The 19965-nt window shown below is 44.8% G+C and overlaps 1 protein-coding gene across 4 annotated transcripts in view; it reads left to right on the top strand.

Annotated features, from left to right (window-relative positions):
* Positions 1 to 19965, top strand: part of Spats2 (spermatogenesis associated, serine-rich 2) — a 73500-nt gene that overhangs the window by 21441 nt on the left and 32094 nt on the right. For all 4 annotated transcript variants that reach the window (XM_087556828.1, XM_087556830.1, XM_087556827.1 and 1 more), the window contains 4 exon segments: positions 1232 to 1528; positions 11946 to 12025; positions 15947 to 16055; positions 16993 to 17042. In XM_087556828.1, coding sequence (XP_087412954.1) covers positions 1504 to 1528; positions 11946 to 12025; positions 15947 to 16055; positions 16993 to 17042 — 264 coding nt within the window. In that variant the 5' untranslated portion in view covers positions 1232 to 1503.

Genomic DNA, 19965 nt, shown 5'->3' on the forward strand with positions numbered 1-19965 from the left:
ATTTCTTCATAGTTATTTCTGGTAAATTTGAAGAAATTTGAAGAAGTAAAAATCAATCCCCCCACCTCCCTTTGGAGACAGGGTTTCTCTGTGTAACCCTGGCTGTCCTGGAACTTGATTTGTAGACTAGGCTGGCCTTGAACTCAGATCCATCTGCCTCTGTCTCCCGAATGCTGGGATTAAAGGTGTGCACCACTACTACCCAGCATAAATATATCTCAAAATAAAAATGAAAATGTACTTTTAAAATATATTAAAATATATCATTTTTTCCCTCTGTCTTACCTCTTCCATGTTCTGCCGGCTTCCTCCTGTCTCAAAGTCATGGCCTCTTTTCCCTTAATTATTTTTACATATATGTATGTATGTATGTATGTATGTATGTATGTATGTATGTATGTATGTATGCAGTAAATATATACGTGCCATCTGCTTAGTCCCTTGGGTGTTGTTTCTCTGTGTGGGTTTCTGGGCTGAGCCTTGGCATTGGGTAGCCACTTGGAGACTCATCCCTGGGGAGACTAATTCTCCCTCTCAGCACTTACTGCCTGTGTCTCCCCATCTAAGGATGAGGCCTGGAGGGAATCCCCTCATCCACGGCCTGCCAGCTGGTGTTGTCACTGTCAGGTCTTATTTGGACAGCTGTATTTATAGTTGAGTGCCATGGGTGTAGCTCCCTTGTCATATCTAGACACAGTCTTCTGGTCCTCTGTCTCCTGCAGTCCTCCCCCATCTTTCTCAGTGTTCTCAGCTTGGGTCGGGCGCCACAGGTGAGCAGTTCTCTGCATTTTGGTCACTGTGGTTTCCTGTAATAATCTCCATTTGCTGCAAAAAGATGCTTCGGCGAGGGATTGGCTCTATGCTTACAGCACCGTGCCATGCCGGTGAGCTAGTGCCAGAGATGTCAGTCCCAAAGAGAAGAAAAGGGTCATGTTCAACTAACATCAGATTCTAAGAGATTTTTATTTTATGTATGTGAGTGCACTGTAGCTGTCCTCAGACACACCAGAAGAGGGCATCAGATCCCATTACAGATGGCTGTGAGCCACCATGTGGTTGCTGGGAATTGAACTCAGGACCTCTGGAAGAGCAGTCAGTGCTCTTAACCGCTGAGTCATCTCTCCAGCCTGATAGTGCTTTTTATTAACTGAAACTAGTTTCGTAGAATTTCAGATCCCATGAATAATACTTGTTACTATAATAGTAAATGTGTTTGTATTTTTGCTTTTAGAATCTCCCTGGGGAAAGACATGACTGACTGCAATGATACATCCTGACAACAAGTTGATACCAGAGAAGGAAAGGAAACTGACAGCTAGTGAACAGAATTTTAAACAACCAGGATTTTGTATTTATTACTCCCAACTATAGACTTCTATTGCCACTTTTAAATCAGCAGGATTCCCAGAACTTGGACGAAGATATTTCTTCTGTTTTGGGTTTTTTTTTTTTCTTCCTCTTTTTTGTTTTCCTTTTTTAAAATTTGATCGTGAGGAAACTGCAATGTCTAGGAAACAAAGCCAGAAAGGTAAGATCACATATGTGCATAAATTGTTAAAAGAATAACTGTTGCCGTCTGGGGATGTGTGTAGCTTAGTGGTGGATGCTTGCCCAGCATGCACAGGGCCCTGGGTTTTAGTCTTGTGCATTGTGAAAGTAAGTGAGCCCAGAGCATGGGGATGGGAAATAAAGCTCAGGGCTTCGGGCCCTCCTGGCACTGGTGTGGATTTGATCAAAGTGTAGCTAGCGGTGGAGTGCTGATCCTCAGGTAAGTAAGTCTGTGGTTTGAAACTGTTCGTTTATTAACGTCCTGGAAGACTTTGCAAGTACTGTATTAGGTTTAGTCCTGAGTGTAAGTCTGGGGATTGATCTCCTTAGGAGTTTCTACTCGAGACAGATCTGTCCAGCTGTAATAAATTTGTCAGAGGGCGAGGCATGAGCTGCTGGTACCTTTTGTAGAGTGGGTATATACCCCAGGGAAGTATGGTGGGAGACACTTCCTGCCTGGTGTTTCCTGTTCCCAGGGGAAGGAAACGGTGCAAGCAGGCGCTTCCAGGCTCATTTCCTCCTTCAGCCTTCCAGGCTTGCCACCCCAGCAAAATGGAAGGCACAGGCAGGAAGTATGAAGAGAGGTTATGCTGAGGGAACAAAACAGGCTGCACAGGACCCTTCTCCAGTACACTGGAGTGGCCAGGAGAGCCACCACACAGGGCCGCTCTGTGCTCATTTTAGGAGTGGCCATAGGTGTCTTGACTTTCTTCTCTTGTTCATTTTAATTTTCAGTATAGCATTCTATAGTTCAAAACACAACTCCATGGACTGAGGTCATCAAATATTAAATATGCTTCTAATTGCTATTTGACAGTTCAGAAACCTCATAAGAAAACAGTATGGCAAAGCCACTTACGTTTTCAAAGCCATCATATGTTTCGTCATATGACAGATTTTCATAAAGAAAACTTAAGCTGTAAGGAATAGTTAGATTACTAAGAATGTTCAAGTGGAGTGACATAAACTGGAGAAGATTTTACAACATTTGCTTTTAGTCTACAACACGATTGATCTCCAGTTATGCTTGGAGAGTCAAACGTGTGCTTCCTCCTGCAACTGAGAACTACAGTAACAAAAGTGAAAAGTGAACGCACCACTCGGGAGTCAGTGATTGATCTGACAGGAGGCGCCTTTGTGTGTGTGTGTGTGTGTGTGTGTAGGTAGGTGTGTGGGTATGTGTGTGTGTGCGCAAATGCATACATATGCTTGCAGAGTGTATGCGCAGGTGTCCACAGGGGCCAGAAGAACCTGTCAGAGCCCCAGGAACTGGAGTTGCCAGTGGTTGTGAGGCTCCGTGTGGGTGTCAGGAACCAAACCTGCTCTTCTGTAAGAGCAGCCAGTGGAGACTTAAAAAATATAATATAATTACATTACTTCCCCCTCCCAGGCCCTTTTATCTACCCCTCCTTGCTCTCTCTTTCACACTGATGGTGTCTTTTCAGTGTGTTTGCTTTAGGAAGGCTGCTGGAGCATACTGCAGTGGTGGTGTTCAGAGCGAGCTAGAAATCCTACCACGTGGTGTTTGTCATCCAAACTTCCCGACTCTGATTTGTTCCCTTCCAAACATGATTCTCCATTATTTGAACATTTGAGGGTTTGTGGTTTTGTTTGGTGTGCACACATGCATGCGTACAAGCACACAAGACTGAGGACAACCTCAGGTTTGTTCCTCCTTAAGTCCTGTCCACGTGATTTTTGAAACAAGGCCTCTCTGTAGCCTGGGCCTTGCCAATTAGGCTAGGCTGGCTGGCCAGCAAGCTTCCAGTAGTCAGCCTGCCTCTTACCACCAGTGCTAGAATTATAGGCACATGCCGCCAAGCCCGGCTTTGGTTTTAGACATTAACCAGGGTCTCATCCTTGTGTAGCAGGAGCATTATGTATGGAGTGTGCTATCTCCTCAACTGATTGTCTTTGTTTTTCTAAATGCCATTTTTTTCTTAATACAATAGTCCTTTTCTTCATTTATTTATTTATTTTTTGGTTCTTTTTTTCGGAGCTGGGGACCGAACCCAGGGCCTTGCGCTTCCTCGGCAAGTGCTCTACCACTGAGCTAAATCCCCAACCCCCTTTTCTTCATTATTAAGTACTATTAGTAGAATAGAAGATTATCACTTTGATACTAAAATTGGTGATATCTTCAGTTCTAAAGCTTGAGAATGCCTAAGCATTAGTTATCAGTTCTGTGACAGTAGCTAGTTGGCTGCCTCCCTTCCTTCCTTCCTTCTTTCTTCTTGCTTTCTTACTTTCTTGCTTTCTTGAGACAAGCTCTTTCTACATTGTAGCTCTGCCTGCCTTTGCCCCATGAGTTAGTGGGACTAAAGCTGGGCACTGCACCACTTGGTGCTTGTACTGTGCGCTTACATTTGCAGCAGAATCTGAGCTCCTACAGATTCCAATAGTTCATGTGAAGAGATGGCTCCATGTATAATTTTATAATTGGTATGAAAATGGCAGGTCTGAGGCTCATTGATAAGGAAAGAGATAAGATATAACCTTACTTAGTAGCTGTATTTCTTTCTGGCAACTTGCTGACCCATCTTTTATGACCTACCATGTAGGTCACCTCTCTGCTTTGCCCCTCATCCATGCATGTTCCCTCCCTCCATCCCTCCCCTTCCCTCCCTTTTTCCCTTCTACCTGAACCTCCTTTCTTCCCTCCTTCCTATCCTCCTCTCTCTCCTCACCTCCCTTCTTTTGTCCCCTTTTCTTTTCTTCCTTTCTATCTTGTAATCCAGTGCTGGAAACAGAGGCTGATTTCTGGTATTCACCTGCCAGCCAGCCTAGTCTAGTTGCAAGCTCAGACCAGAGAGGGACACTGTCTGAAATGCTAGGTGTGTCCAATTCATCCAGAACCTCTTCTCTAAGAGTTTACATTTGTTCAGACACTTCTTTTCACTTTACTTTTAAAAGAAATTTTATCTTTGTTTTCTTATTTATTTTCTGTGTGCATTTATCTGTAGATCACGCATGACACAGTTTTGTGTGTGAGTGATGTGGCTTCCGTGTGGAGCTCAGAGGAAAACTTGGAGGAGTCCATTCTCTCCTTCTGCCATGTGAACCCCAGGGCTCCAACTCAGATCGCCAGGTCTGGCAGTGAGACCGTCGCCTGCTGATTCATTGTGTGGGCTCCTGAGTTTACCTTTCAATTCTCTATGCAGCCTTGGAACTCGCTCTGTAGACCAGGCTGGTCTCCAACTCACAGAGATCCCCTGCCTCTGCCTCCCGAGTGCAGGGATTAAAGGAGTGCACCACCACGCCTGGCTTGCTTTTTCATTTTCAAAAGAGAGTTGAATAAAGGAAGAAAGATGGCTACTGATAGTCTGATAATCACCCTTCCAGGTTTTCTGGGCCTCCAGACTTCTTCCCTCTAACTCTCCCTCCATCTAATTGGGTCTTTACCTTTTCTTGCCTCTCTTTGGCCATGGTAAATGTAAGTCGTATTGTTCCTCATCTCGTTTCCGTCTGCGTAAGGCATGCCAATGAGTTATGACGAGAACCTAAGAGAGCTGACATGCCGCGCACTGTTGGAGTAGTGGGACTCTGAAGTAGATGGCGTTAGGTGAGCGGTACAGCACGACACGCCGACTCCCTGGGCTGCACTGGGCTCAGCGTGTCACTTAGGACAGGGATGGTACTATAACTGATTTTCTCAGTTTTTTCGTCAGTGAATAATTAAGCCCCAGACTAGGAGCTTTACTCAGGCAGAACTTCTGCCTAGCATGCAGGAAGCCTTGGGTTTGATACCCAGCACAGAGGCGTATGAGGAGGGAGTCTCAGGTTATAATGCCAGTTTTCAACTTACTTCATCAAAGGAAATACTTTGTCATCATTTATATGGTGGGAAATGGTGTAATAAGTCTAAATAAAAGATACAAATTTAGTAGCTCCCTGAGAAACTCTAGACGAACTCCACAGCTGCGTCAAATCTTCTGCACACTTAAGCTTGCTAAGCAGTCTAGAGTGGAGAGTGGGCATGGCTTCTGATGAAGAGAAATCTGTTAATACGAGTCCCTTCAGCGCTTCACAGAACCTCTGTGCATTCAGGTCACCTTTGGACTTCTCACAGCAGGGCCCAAGCTGTGGCGGTTTTCATAGTCTCTATTCCAGAAGTCTATTGCATGGTTGATTATAATGATGATGGTGGTGTTGGTGGTGGTGGTGGTGGTGGTGGTGCTGATGGTGATGGTGGTGCTGATGGTGATGGTGATGCTGCTGCTGCTGCTGCTGCTGCTGCTGCTGATGATGATGATGATGATGATGATGATGGTGATATTTACTTTTTTTGTTATATATTTTGAGACAGGGCCTCACTTTGTAACCCTGGCTGGGCTGGGTAGGACTTACTGTGTGGACCAAAACTGGCCTCGAACTCCCAGATCCACCCACCTCTGCCTCCTGAGTGCTGGGGTAAAGCTGTGCCCCCCACCTGGGCTGTGCATGTTTTCAGTTGTGCAGTGTAATCGGCTAGCACTTAGCTGCTTACGTATTAAGATAGTGTATTTGTATTGATCTGTTTTCAATTCTTCTGTCGTATATCCTGAATTGTAGGGTAATTCTGATTAATCTTTAATGGGACCACCATTTGGTTACAGTAGAATTGTCCCTCATATTACAGCAGCCAAGCTCCCAGGCTCCGGTTGCCCCAGCTCTTCGCCAGGGCTTGTTTTCTGGGGTTTCTTTTGCCTTGTGCCATCATTAGGCCTAAAACAACTTTGCCTGATTTCTTTCCTCTCTTCCTCTCTCCTCCCCTTCTCTTTTCTCCTCCTTTTCTCTTTCTCTTTCCCCTCCTTCTTTCTCTTCTTCCCCTCTCCTCTCCTCCCCTCTCCCTCCCTCTTCTCTCTTCCTGCCTCAGCCCTCCAGGTGCTGAGGTGATAAGCCAGACACCATTTCCTGACCCTCTGGTTGTTGAAGCCCACAAAGCAATAATTAAAACTTAGTGTTTATAGCAGGGGGGGGGGTTGGCTGATGGGGAGGTGGTACACACCTTTAATTCCAGCACTTGGAGGCAGAGGCAGTCAGATCTCTGAGTTAGAGAACAGCCAGGTCTACAGAGTTCTAGGACAAGCACTGTATCAAAAAGCAAAAACGAAACCCAACACATTTGGTGTTTATAAAGATGTCAGTAATAATTTGTGACACTGTTTTCTGATGGTCTTAAGTGTGTGCTAACTGAAATAAGTGTAAGAATTTCAAGCTAATTCCTGACAGTGGGGAGTGGGTGATAGTAGGAAAGCTCAGGCAGGCATGGGTGGCTTTTACCAAAGAAGGTTGAATTTAGAGGAGGCTGCATCTTGTTTGAATCTTGCCTAAGAAAAATGTAACACAGTTTCTTTCTTTAAAAATGTATCTCTGAAGACTTAGGACTGGGACTGTTGAATGTTCAGGAGTAAGTGGGGTATTTATATCACTTCCTCCAAAGCCCAAGGCATGTCTTGAGGGAAGGACAGAAGCAGTGTGGACTTCTGGGTGCAGCCCGCCCGCTACATTTTTGACCTCATGACAGCTGTGATAACTTCCACAAACTGTACCCAAGATTGAGCCTGCTGTGCTGTCGTAGAAGAGGGAGGGACTCCTGGGACCCCCATCCCTCCCCGAGGATATATGCAGTTAATAGTTGGTGAGGACAGGAGATGATTTCTTTTGTGGTGAAGTCATGGCTAGCTTTCCATGCTCCTGTGACCAACTCTAATGAAATTTATTGGTTCATTACAAAAGGGGTGGTGGCCGGAGAGACGGCTCAGGGTTAAGAACAGGGGTGGTTCTTGATCTTCAGGTGGGAGGTGCTTATAGTGCAAACAGGAGCACTTGAACCCATCTTGAGCCCAGGCATGCTCTGTAAAGCCCAGCACTGGAGAGGTAGAGGTAGGGACCATGCCTTAAACAACAACAACAAGCAGGCTCTTACCACAGCTAAACAGAAAACGAATTCCAGCTTAGATTTTGTGTGGGGGTACAGATGCCTTGTGGACCCAGAGTCCAGGCTTGGGTATCATTCCTCAGGAGCCATCCACTTTGGGTTTTGAGACAGGGTCTTCATTGGCCTGGACCTCACTGACAGACTAGTCTAAGCGGGTTGACCAGCAAGCCCCAGGGACCTCACTGTCTCTGCTTCCCCAGGCTGGGATACAAACACAAACACGGCTGGCTTTGTGAAAATGGGTTCTGGGATTGCAGCGCTGGCTCAGTGGTTAAAAGGATTGGCTGCTTTTCAGAGTACCCAGTTCAGTTGCCACACCCACATGGCCGCTCACAACCATCCATAACTGTAGTCGAAGGGGATCCAGCATACTGTTATGGCTTCCACTAGCATTGAGCTAGCTCCCTAGTCCCCTGACTCTTTAGGCCTTGTGGGTATGGACGGGTATTTCATTATGAGCCGAGACCTGGTGGTGTACCAGGACCTTCAAAAACAGACCCTTATGTAAACCACCTCGCTGTTGTCCATCATCGTCCCTTCTGCTCCCCCCCCCCCCCCACCGCCCCTTTCCTTTCCTTACCCATCTCGTTCTGCCATTACAAACGTGCGCCACCCACTTCACTTTATGTACTTGGTTTTTGTTAACTGGCTTGCTGGATAAACTCAAATGATGTGGGATTTGAGTGCAGAACTGCCATTTGAACCCTCATGGTTTTTGTTTTTTTTTGTTTTTTTGTTTTTTTGGTTTTTTTTTTGGTTCTTTTTTTCGGAGCTGGGGACCGAACCCAGGGCCTTGCGCTTCCTAGGTAAGCGCTCTACCACTGAGCTAAATCCCCAACCCCCTCTGTAGTTTTTTGTTTGCTGGTGTGTTGTTAGGAGGACAATTAACAGGCTAGTAAGAATCCTCTTCTAAAATAGGCCATACTTGGATAATTTGCTCTAAGCGTGTCCCTCTGTTCTAAGAGATTGGTGGTTTGTGTCTCTAATAATGAGCTCTTGATTGGTGTTTTGGGTGTCACCCTTTGGTCACTGATAGGCCTTCCGGTGCAGGGGAGCACACTACAGCTGTCAGACCACATCATTGGACTGGTCTGCAGCGAGTGAGGAGGTGTCTCGGTGCCTTGGCCATGTGCGGTCTTCCTCTTTCTGCTGCTTCTCTTTCACTTGATAAGGGTAATTGAGAATTAACCATGTTGTGTCGTCATCTGGAAGACTGAGGCTTACACACACTGGGTTTGTGTAATGCCCAATTTTTTTGTACAAACAGGTTTTTTTGTTTTTTTTGGTTTTTTTTTTATCTAAATGGACTCACAGTTTATTGGCAAACATGATTTCTCTTAAGAACGACAGGCTCTAGTCATGTTCTCTTTCACACTTGTACTCAGATCTGACCAGAACATAGACCTTGGACCTTCCTTAGCAACTAGGAGGTATTTGGAATGAAGGTAGAATTATAGCTCTAAATGAAACTTTAACTAAAATACTTATGTTTGTAATCATAGAAAAGAATTTGGAATATACTATCATATTCAATATTTTTTATACTCCCTTTGTCAGAATTTCCCCTATCACTTGCTTTGCTGTGTTTTAATTCCCAAACTACTCCCAAGTGGGTTTCAGGAATCAGTGATGCTGAAACTGTCTGAGAGGGATCTTAGGCCTTAGTCTAGACTGTTGAGGCCCAGCCTACATTTTGGCATAAGATTTCTCAGAAGGTACACGTGCACAGCAGAATCCGAGAAGCACACTAGCCTTTTTCCCAGGACGGCTTGTCGTAGACTTGAAGCATTCAGTGCTGAGGTAGAGGGGTAGCTGTGGATGTCACTTAGTGCAGAGCTCGTGCCTGCCAGGTGCAAGTCAGTGGCTGCGTCTCGTGCAGACACACACATGTACTGTGGTTATTACTGATTGTACAGTCACAGTCTAGGAACAAACTTGAAAAAAGAATAACTCGTTGGAGGTTTGGTTTTGTTTACCTTACTGATTGAGTTTCATTTGCTGAGTACAAACTTGGATACTGTGTTGGTGGTAGACTTGGGTGTGGTGTTGGTAGTAGACTTGGGTGTAATGTTGGTAGTAGACTTGGGTGTGGTGTTGGTAGTAGACTTGGGTGTGATGTTGGTAGCAGACTTGGGTGTGGTGTTGGTAGTAGACTTGGGTGTAATGTTGGTAGTAGACTTGGGTGTGGTGTTGGTAGCAGACTTGGGTGTGGTGTTGGTAGTAGACTTGGGTGTGGTGTTGTAGCAGACTTGGGTGTGATGTTGGTAGCAGACTTGGGTGTGATGTTGGTAGCAGACTTGGGTGTGATGTTGGTAGCAGACTTGGGTGTGGTGTTGGTAGTAGACTTGGGTGTAATGTTGGTAGTAGACTTGGGTGTGGTGTTGGTAGCAGACTTGGGTGTGGTGTTGGTAGCAGACTTGGGTGTGGTGTTGGTAGCAGACTTGGGTGTGGTGTTGGTAGTAGACTTGGGTGTAATGTTGGTAGTAGACTTAGATGTGGTGTTGGTAGTAGACTTGGATGTGGTGTTGGTAGCAGACTTGGGTGTGGTGTTAGTAATAGACTTGGGTGTGGTGTTGGTAGTAGACTTAGATGTGGTGTTGGTAGTAGACTTAGATGTGGTGTTGGTAGCAGACTTGGATGTGGTGTTGGTAGCAGACTTGGGTGTGGTGTTAGTAATAGACTTGGGTGTGGTGTTGGTAGTAGACTTAGATGTGGTGTTGGTAGTAGACTTAGATGTGGTGTTGGTAGTAGACTTGGGTGTGGTGTTGGTAGTAGACTTAGATGTGGTGTTGGTAGTAGACTTGGATGTGGTGTTGGTAGCAGACTTGGGTGTGGTGTTAGTAATAGACTTGGGTGTGGTGTTGGTAGTAGACTTAGATGTGGTGTTGGTAGTAGACTTAGATGTGGTGTTGGTAGCAGACTTGGATGTGGTGTTGGTAGCAGACTTGGGTGTGGTGTTAGTAATAGACTTGGGTGTGGTGTTGGTAGTAGACTTAGATGTGGTGTTGGTAGTAGACTTAGATGTGGTGTTGGTAGTAGACTTGGGTGTGGTGTTGGTAGTAGACTTGGGTGTGGTGTTAGTAATAGACTTGGGTGTGGTGTTGGTAGTAGACTTGGATGTGGTGTTGGTAGCAGACTTGGGTGTGGTGTTAGTAATAGACTTGGGTGTGGTGTTGGTAGTAGACTTAGATGTGGTGTTGGTAGTAGACTTGGATGTGGTGTTGGTAGTAGACTTGGGTGTGGTGTTGGTCGTAGACTTGGATGTGGTGTTGGTAGCAGACTCGGGTGTGGTGTTGGTAGTAGACTTGGATACATTGCTTCATCACCTCCACCCCGGGAGCATCAGTTGATGAGTGCATTCATGAGGTTCATACATGGTAGCCTAGGAGACAGATTCCTTCTGTTTTCGTGAACTGTTAGGAGAGATGCCCCCACACCTCTCGCAATCAGTTACTTGCGTACGACATTTAGGGGGCTTATAAATTAAGGTCGGATAACTAAGAAAGAGATGAAGGATTATAGAATATTCTTTTTTAAAATTTTATCTGGCTTCATGCATAGTATAAATATATTTATTCTTTTTCCTTTTTTTAAATTGGATATTTTATTATTTACATTTCAGATGCTACCCCCTTCCCAGTTTCCCCTTCGCAAACCCCCTATCCCATCCCCCTCCCCTGCTTCTTTGAGCGTGCTCCTCCACCCACCCACCACTCCTGCCTCACTGCCCTAGCATCCCCTACACTGGGGCACTGAGCCTTCACAGGACCAAGGGCCTCTTTTTTTTTTTTTTTTTTTTTTTTTTTTTTGGTTCTTTTTTTCGGAGCTGGGGACCGAACCCAGGGCCTTGCGCTTCCTAGGTAAGCGCTCTACCACTGAGCTAAATCCCCAGCCCCGACCAAGGGCCTCTTAATATGCTTGGCATATTGCTAGTTTCCTCAAAACACACTTTAAAATATAAACTGTTGAGAGCACTTGCTGCCCTTGCAAAGAACCTAGGTTTGGTTCCAGTCCCTACATGGTGGAGACAACCATCCACCACCACAGTTCTAGGGCCTTCAATGCCCTTATGTCCTCTGCAGGTACCAGACACACAGGGTGCACACACATACATGCAGCAAACACTTACACAGTAAAAATACTTCTCTATTGGAGACAAGTCTCACTGTATAGCTCTACTATCCTGGAGCTCCCCATATAGACCAGGCTGGCCTCAAACAGAGACATAGCTGTCTCTGCCTCCTAAGTGCTGGGATTAAAGGCGTGCACCTCCACACCTGATAAAAATAAATAAAAATTTAAAGAATGTTTTATTTTATGACTAACTCAAAATATATATGAATTATCTATGTAGTAGAAATATCCGAGTAGTTTCTAAATCGTTAGTAATTATGAGGGAAAAAGTAGTTAGTCTGGGATGAATAGAACACATGGGTTATATCAGGGTTGAATATATTTTTCTTTTATATTCTTTCAGATTCATCAGGATTCATTTTTGATTTGCAGTCCAATACGGTACTGGCCCAGGGAGGAACCTTTGAGAACATGAAGGAGAAGGTAAGACTAATTACTAAGGATATTTGAACATTATAGGAAAATGTATTAATATAAGCAGTGACTATCACAAATGCATTCTTTTTTTTTTTTTTTTTTAGATTTATTTATTTATTATATATAAGTACACTGTAGCTGTCTTCAGATACACCAGAAGAGGGCATCAGATCTCTTTACAGATGGTTGTGAGCCACCATGTGGTTGCTGGGAATTGAACTCATGACCTCTGGAAGAGCGGTCGGGCGCTCTTAACCGCTGAGCCATCTCTCCAGCCCCACAAATGCATTCTGAAAATGAAATCTGGTGGGCATAGTGGCATGCGCCTCTCATGTGCTTGGAGGCCGAGGCTGGTGGATCTCTGAAACCAGCAATCTGGTCTACACAGCAAGTTCTAGACCAACCAGGGCCTCATTGTGAGACCTGACTCGAAAGAAAGGGGTTTAGGGAGAAAGAAGAAAATGGACTCCTAGGAACAAACAGAATGTCACTGCACCGTGACATCCTAGTGGCAATAAGCCTCTGCAGCTCTGGGTCTTTAGATCTACCATTTCCTACCAAAACCTCTCCTAGCACTTCCTTAAGAAATAATTAATTATACATTGTACAGTAAGACAGATAAAATTGAAAAGGAAGAAAATACAGTTATCTACACAGAAAAATCCATGAAAACAAGTGATTAGGACAAACGAGTTTATTTAAAAAAAAGTGCACATTGAAATTGCTAGCTATAAAATAGATACATAATAATAAGATATTTGGGGTTGGAGAGATCTCAGTTCTTTAACTTATTATTATTATTATTATTATTTTTTTTGGTTCTTTTTTTTCGGAGCTGGGGACCGAACCCAGGACCTTGCGCTTCCTAGGCAAGCGCTCTACCACTGAGCTAAATCCCCAACCCCTAACTTTTTATTATTTTATGTATATGAGTGTTTGCCTGCATGGACAGGTGTGTGCCTGACATAGTCAAGGCCGAAGAGAACGTCATGGAAACAGAAAGCTGGGTGTAGCAGTGCATGTTGGTAATCCTAGCACTGTGGTGCACACAAGTTTGCTGGCCAGCCCAGCCCAGCCCAGCCAGCCCAGGGCAGTCAGAGAACCTGTCTCAAAAATGATGGACACCTGAGGTTAAATCCTCTGGCCTCCACACGTGTGCTCACATGTACCTGCATACACACATACATGTGAACATTCAGTGGTTGTAAACTATGTGGATGGTTGTTTTGCATGCATGTATGTCTGTGCAGCATGTGCTTGCTGTGTCTGCAGAGGTCAGATCCCTTGAACTAGAGTTGCAGGCTGATGTTAGACGCCATGTGGGCACTGGGTCCTCTTGAAGAGCAACCAGTGCTCTTAACCACTAAGCCATCTCTCCAACTCCTATAAACTGTATTTTTCATTTCAAAAAATATGTTTGACAAAATTGCCTATCTGCCAGGCATGGTGGCATATGCCTTTAATCACAGCACTCAGGAGGCAGAGGCAGGCAACATCTATGAGTTTGAAAAGCAAGTTCTAGGCCATCCAAAGCTACATAGTGAGACCCAAACCAAACATAAGCCAGTTGGATGTGTCCGTTTCCTAGAGCAGTTGGAAATGATCAGTAAGCACTGGTTATAGGCTCTGTGCTATTCAGAATTCTGACAGTTACACAGAGCACCTGATGTTACGTTGTTCTAGGCACTGAGGACTCAGCCACACACAAACATAAACTAGTGGTCTAGGATTGGTGCTCCATAGTGAGCGCTTGCTTTGCGTGAACGAGACACCCTGGGTTTTACCTCAAGCACTGCAAAAACAAAACAAGCAAACCAACATCTAATGTCTGCCAACAGGAGAGTGAGTGAATTAGTGTATGGTACAGTAGGAGTGCTGTGTACAGTGTATGTTAACTATATGAGGAACAGATACATGTTAACTACGTGAATAACATGTACAAATCAATATGAAGAAATGCTCTGACAAAATTGAAAATAAGCTTGCATGATGAATAATGATATTTATATAATATAAAATAGATTGCCTATGCAGATATACATCATGAAAATGCAAATATATTGAAATTGAATCAAATTCTGAGTAGAGATTTCTGGAGAGGGAAATGCGATATAATGAGTGTTCATTGTGGAGAGATGGCTCAGTGGTTAAAAGCACTGACTGCTAGTTCCCTGAGTTCAAATTCCAGCAACCACATGGTGGCTCACAACCATCTGTAATGGGGTCCGATGCCCTCTCCTGGTGTGTCTGAAAAAAGTGACAGTGTACTCATATACATAAATAATTCTTTTAAAAAAATGAATTTGGGGGTTGGGGATTTAGCGCAGTGGTAGAGCATTTACCTAGCAAGCAGAAGGCCCTGGGTTCGGTCCTCAGCTCCAAAAAAAAAAAAAAAAAAAAAAAAAAATGAATTTGGGCTTCGTTTGAGTTTTGTTTTATTAAGCTGGGTTATCACCAGTTGTCTCTTATGTCTTATGCACCTAAAACAGCTTATAACAATTCTCTAAGTTACCTCTGTAGAGTTTTCACACAGCTGAATAACAGACAGACAGACTTAAACAGTGCTGTGTGGGAATCTCAGCTGCTGGGCTGGAGAAAGAGCTCAGTAGGTAAGGGCATTTGCTGTACACACATGAAGACTTGCCCTCACACCCACAGAACCCACACAGACAGACAGACAGACAGACAGACAGACAGACAGACAGACCTGACATACCTATGTCCCCAGCAATGTGACAGGCAGGGGCAGGAGATCACTGGAGCCTTTTGGCTGCCAGCCTCATGCTAGGTTCAGTGAGAGACCCCGTGTCAAGGAAATAAAGTGGAGACTTACAGAGTAAAAGAGTCTGTGTCCTCTGGCTTCTGCAGTGTGCATGGGTGCTACCTACACACATGTATTCATATATACCACATTCACACATTCATACCACAGCCATTTTCAAAAATCTGAGCTGTTATGGTTAATGGTTCATTAAATTTCTACTTTCCCTATAGCATAGTGGCAAACCACTGATGCTAAGATTAAAAGCTGGTACCTAATTAAACTTTTCTTTCTTTTCTTTTCCTTCCTTCCTTTCTTTATTCTTTTTTTTTAATTTATTTTATTTATATGAGTACACTGTAACTGTTTTCAGACACGCCAAGAGGGCATCAGATCCCATTACAGATGGTTGTGAGCCACCATGTGGTTGCTGGGATTTGAACTCAGGACCTCTGGAAGAGCAGTCAGTGCTCTTAACCACTGAGCCATCTCTCCAGCTCCCCCTTTCCTTATTCTTTCTTTCTTTCTTTTTTTTCTTTTTTTTTTCTTTTTTTTTTTTTTTTTTTTTGGAGACTGGATTTCTCTGTAGCCCTGGCTATCCTGGAATTTGCACTGTAGACCAGGCTGGCCTCAAATTCACAGAGATCTCCCTGCCTCTGCCTCCCATGCTGGGATTAACAGATTGTGCAGCCATACCCAGCACTTTCTCACTTTAAAAATATAAAAATAAAAATTGTGTGTGTGTGTGTGTGTGTGTGTGTGTGTGTGTGTGAGAGAGAGAGAGAGAGAGAGACAGACAGACAGACAGACAGACAGACAGACAGACAGAGACAGAAACCAAGAGACTACAGATGTGCACCTGGTAGCTTGTGTGGAGGTCAGAGGGCAGCTTGGAGACTTCAGGTTTTCCACACTATTGTAAATGCTTTTATTCACTGACCCGCCTCTCGGTTGGTCCCTTCTATTTCTATAAATGTTCTGTGTTTTTGAATCAAAATTGAGCTTTCATGTGGTGTTACTGTTTTCCTACTTACTATTCCTGGTGTGACGGTTTCGTGTGTTCTTCCTGACATTAAGCAGTGGTCACACTGCTGACCTGCACTGACACTGTTATTCGCCCCATGCACTTCTGCTGCCTGGTGACCTGCTCATGTCATCTTTTGCAGATAAATGCGGTGCGTGCAATAGTTCCCAATAAGAGCAATAATGAGATCATCCTGGTTCTGCAGCACTTTGATAACTGTGTGGACAAAACAGTGCAAGCGTTCATGGAAGGTAACGTCACCTCAAGTTTAGACTTTGGGACCTGAGCCGCAGTGCAGTCCCATGACAGATCCACATACCGTCCTTTTGTTAATATAGGACACATTCCCAAGCTATAGAGAAACTGGAAGAGACAAGCTAAGAAAGTTCCTTTATTATTAGATATGTTTTCCCCTCCCCAGACAAAGAAACCATGCCGCCGGTGGACTATGGGTGGATTTGAATGGAATTAGATAAAGTAATTTAAGCCAGCGGCCCAGGATCACATGACCAGTTCCAGACTCAGCACTTATTTCCAGACTCCAGGGGCAGGGGACTCAGATGCACGGGTTTCCTTATGTTTTCTATATGCTAGGTAGAAAAAGGACAGCCCTGTCCAACTCCTAAGATTCGTTAATCAGTGTTTCTTAAAATTCTTTCCATAGAGCTTGTTTGAAAAAACTTTACTTGAAACTGTTTTGTCTTTGAACAGAGTGGTCAGGGCTCCTTGATGAATTTTCCTGAATTTGCAAGTCTAGGATGAACAGGTCCAAATACTATACTTTTTTTTTTTCTGTAGTCATGTTTTCTTCATAATTTGAGGGTTTGAGTCTAGTGTAGGGTGCAGCTTTTCCCAAACACCACAGTCAAGATGGTGTGCTTGGGTAAAGACTAGTCGTCTTTTTTTTTTTTTTTGGTTCTTTTTTTTCGGAGCTGGGGACCGAACCCAGGGCCTTGCGCTTCCTAGGTAAGCGCTCTACCACTGAGCTAAATCCCCAGCCCCGACTAGTCGTCTTTATAGTCAGACTAGGACGTATGGATAAAGAATCTTGAGTGACCAGGAGATCTTAGCAGGCCAGTACAGCAGAAGGACTGACTGCCTCCGTCCAATGTGTAGCAGTGATTTAATGCACTGACTCCTTGACCTTGAGTGGCAGAGGAGAAAATCTTCATCTGATTTCTCTTTCAGGAAGTGCCAGTGAAGTGCTCAAAGAATGGATAGTAACTGGCAAAAAAAAGGTAAAATGAATTACGTGTTAGAATGTGATATTTATATTGATTTTTATTTTTAAAATTAGACTTTAGGCAAGATGTCTTAACAGGTAAGATTAGCATACTGCTCTTGCAGAGGACCTGGGTGCAGTCCCCAGCACCCACATGCCAGCTTCCTTGCCATCGGCAAATCCAGTTCTAAGTAGTCTGGACCTATTTGACCTCCACAGGCATTAGGTGCATGTATGTGTGATGCACATACATACATCATGAGGACATGCATTAGGTGCATGTATGTGTGATGCACATACATATATCATGAGGACAGGTATTAGGTTCATGTGTAGTGCACATACATACATGAGGGCAGAGCACTCCACATAGATTTTGAAAAGAAAAAGGGCTTTAAAGAATATTTGATAATATTAAAGCGCTTGTTGGAGCTCCAGCAGGGGAGCATAGGGACACTCACAGCAGTGAGGGCGGAGTGGGACGCCTGCCTAGCTCCCCAGGTCAGCCAGATCCGCCCTGTTGATAGTGGGCTGACATGCCACGGCCTTCTCACCTGTGCATCCTGTGGTACTTGAAAGACAGTGTTTCCATGTCTTCTGATTTCCATCTCAACAGTGCCAGTCTGGACAGTGAGATCTCAGAGTATCACACAGTGAGCTCCCTGGGCTTGAGAGCAGAGCACAGTTTGCTGGTGCCGTCGCTGCGGTGCTCTAGACAAGAGTTGACACAAGTGAGCATGTCGGAGAGAGCCCGGCTTCTCCAGGGAGGGGCTGGTTCTCAGCAGGACTTGTTTCCTAGATTAGCTAAAACAGTTTAGATTGCAGGCCAGGTCACCTTGCTACAGAGTCCCCGCTACTAGTGACCTCTCACTTCACTTAAAGCCAAACAAATGGCAGCGTTTCCTTCTTAAACCGCCTCTGTCTCTCTGTGTGTACTCATGGTTGGTTTGCATGTGGTGAGCTCCCAGTGGTTGGAGCACAGCTCTGCTCTGTCCTCTCTTTTCACCTGAGTGTGCTTCCTGGGTGCCAGCTTTGACTGGCAGCTGTGGGTGCTGCCCATCTTCCACAGCCCAGGCTGTGTGCCTTCCAGAGGCAGCTGGTATGCGTTAGAGAGTGGAGGGCGAGTGGGCTTCTGTTGGTCAGAGCTGGTCTTCTGTCCTGTTCGACTTTGCCTGGTCTTGTGAGCTGTGGGTATTGTTTAGTTTGCTCCTCTAGAAAGTAGAAAGATACAGATGTAGTGCTCCACACCTGTGATCCGGGGCATCGGAGGGTCAGGAGTTCAAGGCCATTGTGGGCTGGCTACATAGGGGAAAGACAACAGAAGAAAAGTAATATTACTACATATGCATTCTCATTACAGCGCCTAGCATATTAGCTGTTAATCCCTCACCTATATCCATTTAGATCCAGATGCCTCCCTCACAGGTTACTAGCTGGGTTCAGATTCTTTCCACGTCTCCACCCCAGATGTGGTTCCTTTAAGAAATGCTTGGGTACGGCTTTTTGACTAAGTACCAGCTTGGGTCAGGAGTGTCCTTCCTGCACTAGGTTAGTGTTGCTTTCTGAAATGCTTTCCTTTAAATTTCACTGTTGTGTTTGTGTGGGGTGTACGTGCCATGATGCACGACAGCTTTTGGGAGTTGGTTCTCTCCTTCCACATGGATTCCAGGGATTGAATTCAGGTTGTCAGGCTTGTGTGCCAAGGACTTTTAACCATGAGAGGTCCTGCCAGCCCTGAAATGATTTCTTGACCAATCCAGGCTTGGCTGCTGCTTCCTCCCCCTCCCCCCTCTTCTTCCTCTTCCTCCTCCTCCTCCTCTTCTTCGTCATTGTCATCGTCATCATCATCATCAACAACACCATCATTATCATCCTTTGGATTTTTATTTATTTTTTTAATTTTAAATTTTTTATTGGATTTTTTTAAATTTACATTTCAAATGTTATCCCTTTTCCCCCACCCAACCATCTTTTGGATTTTCAAGCCAGGGTTTCTCTGTAGCCTGGCTGTCTTGGCACAAGTTGGCTTTATTGACCTTGGAGAATTTCCCAGAGGCCTATGACACTTCCAGCTCTCTCGAGGTTTCCCTGCCTTCCATGTTTCACCTTCTTGCGCCCAGCAAGCATAGCTTTGCGTAGTCAAGAAAACACCAGTGAACACCAGTGTCATAATTTATTGACCTCAGAATATAAACTGTTAACAACTCATGATATGTTTGTGGTTGAACAAGTATGTGTGTGAGATAGTATATAAATTTCTTAAGATCTGGAGAAAGACAAATGGATTTGGTTTGGTACTGTGCAGTATGAAAATCTGTGGTAGCTGACTGTTGGGATTGGTTCAGTGAGAAGTGGTTGTGGCCTGAGAGTGTTGGGACTTGGTCTGTGCACATGGGGGAAAGTCGATGCCAAGTTGAGGAGTCACCCTGCTCGACAGGCATGGAGGGCTTGGAGGCCAGGAGGATGGATCTCTCTTATCTCCCAGCTTTAGAGTTAGTGTTTGCCAGTGTAGCTATCCGTTGTTAAAACAAGGACTTTCAGATGTCTAAGGTGTAAGTGTGAATACCACGAAACAACTCCCACCATCCCCCACCCCCCCACCCCCACCCCGGAGCTGAGGACCAAACCCAGGGCCTTGCGCTCTACCACTGAGCTAAATCCCCAACCCACCACGAAACAACTTTATCCCATCTCTTTCTCCTGCCCTTGGTGCCCGTTTCTCCCCCAGAGTCTTACTAATTCATTACTAATTCATTCTCTTGCTTGCTTGCCTGTTTCCGCATTGGAGAGTAAACGTGGGGCCTGGTGCACGCAGGCGAGTGCTCTGCCACTGACCTACACCCCAGCTCTCAGGACCGTCTTATGCGGCTTCTAAGATACTTCATTCACATTAAATGATTAGGAACATATATTCTCTTTTTGCACATTCCGCATAACAG

The sequence above is a fragment of the Rattus norvegicus genome, chromosome 7 (genome assembly GCF_021556685.1).
Source record: "Rattus norvegicus strain SHRSP/BbbUtx chromosome 7, alternate assembly SHRSP_T2T, whole genome shotgun sequence".
NCBI classification, from domain to species: domain Eukaryota; kingdom Metazoa; phylum Chordata; class Mammalia; order Rodentia; family Muridae; genus Rattus; species Rattus norvegicus.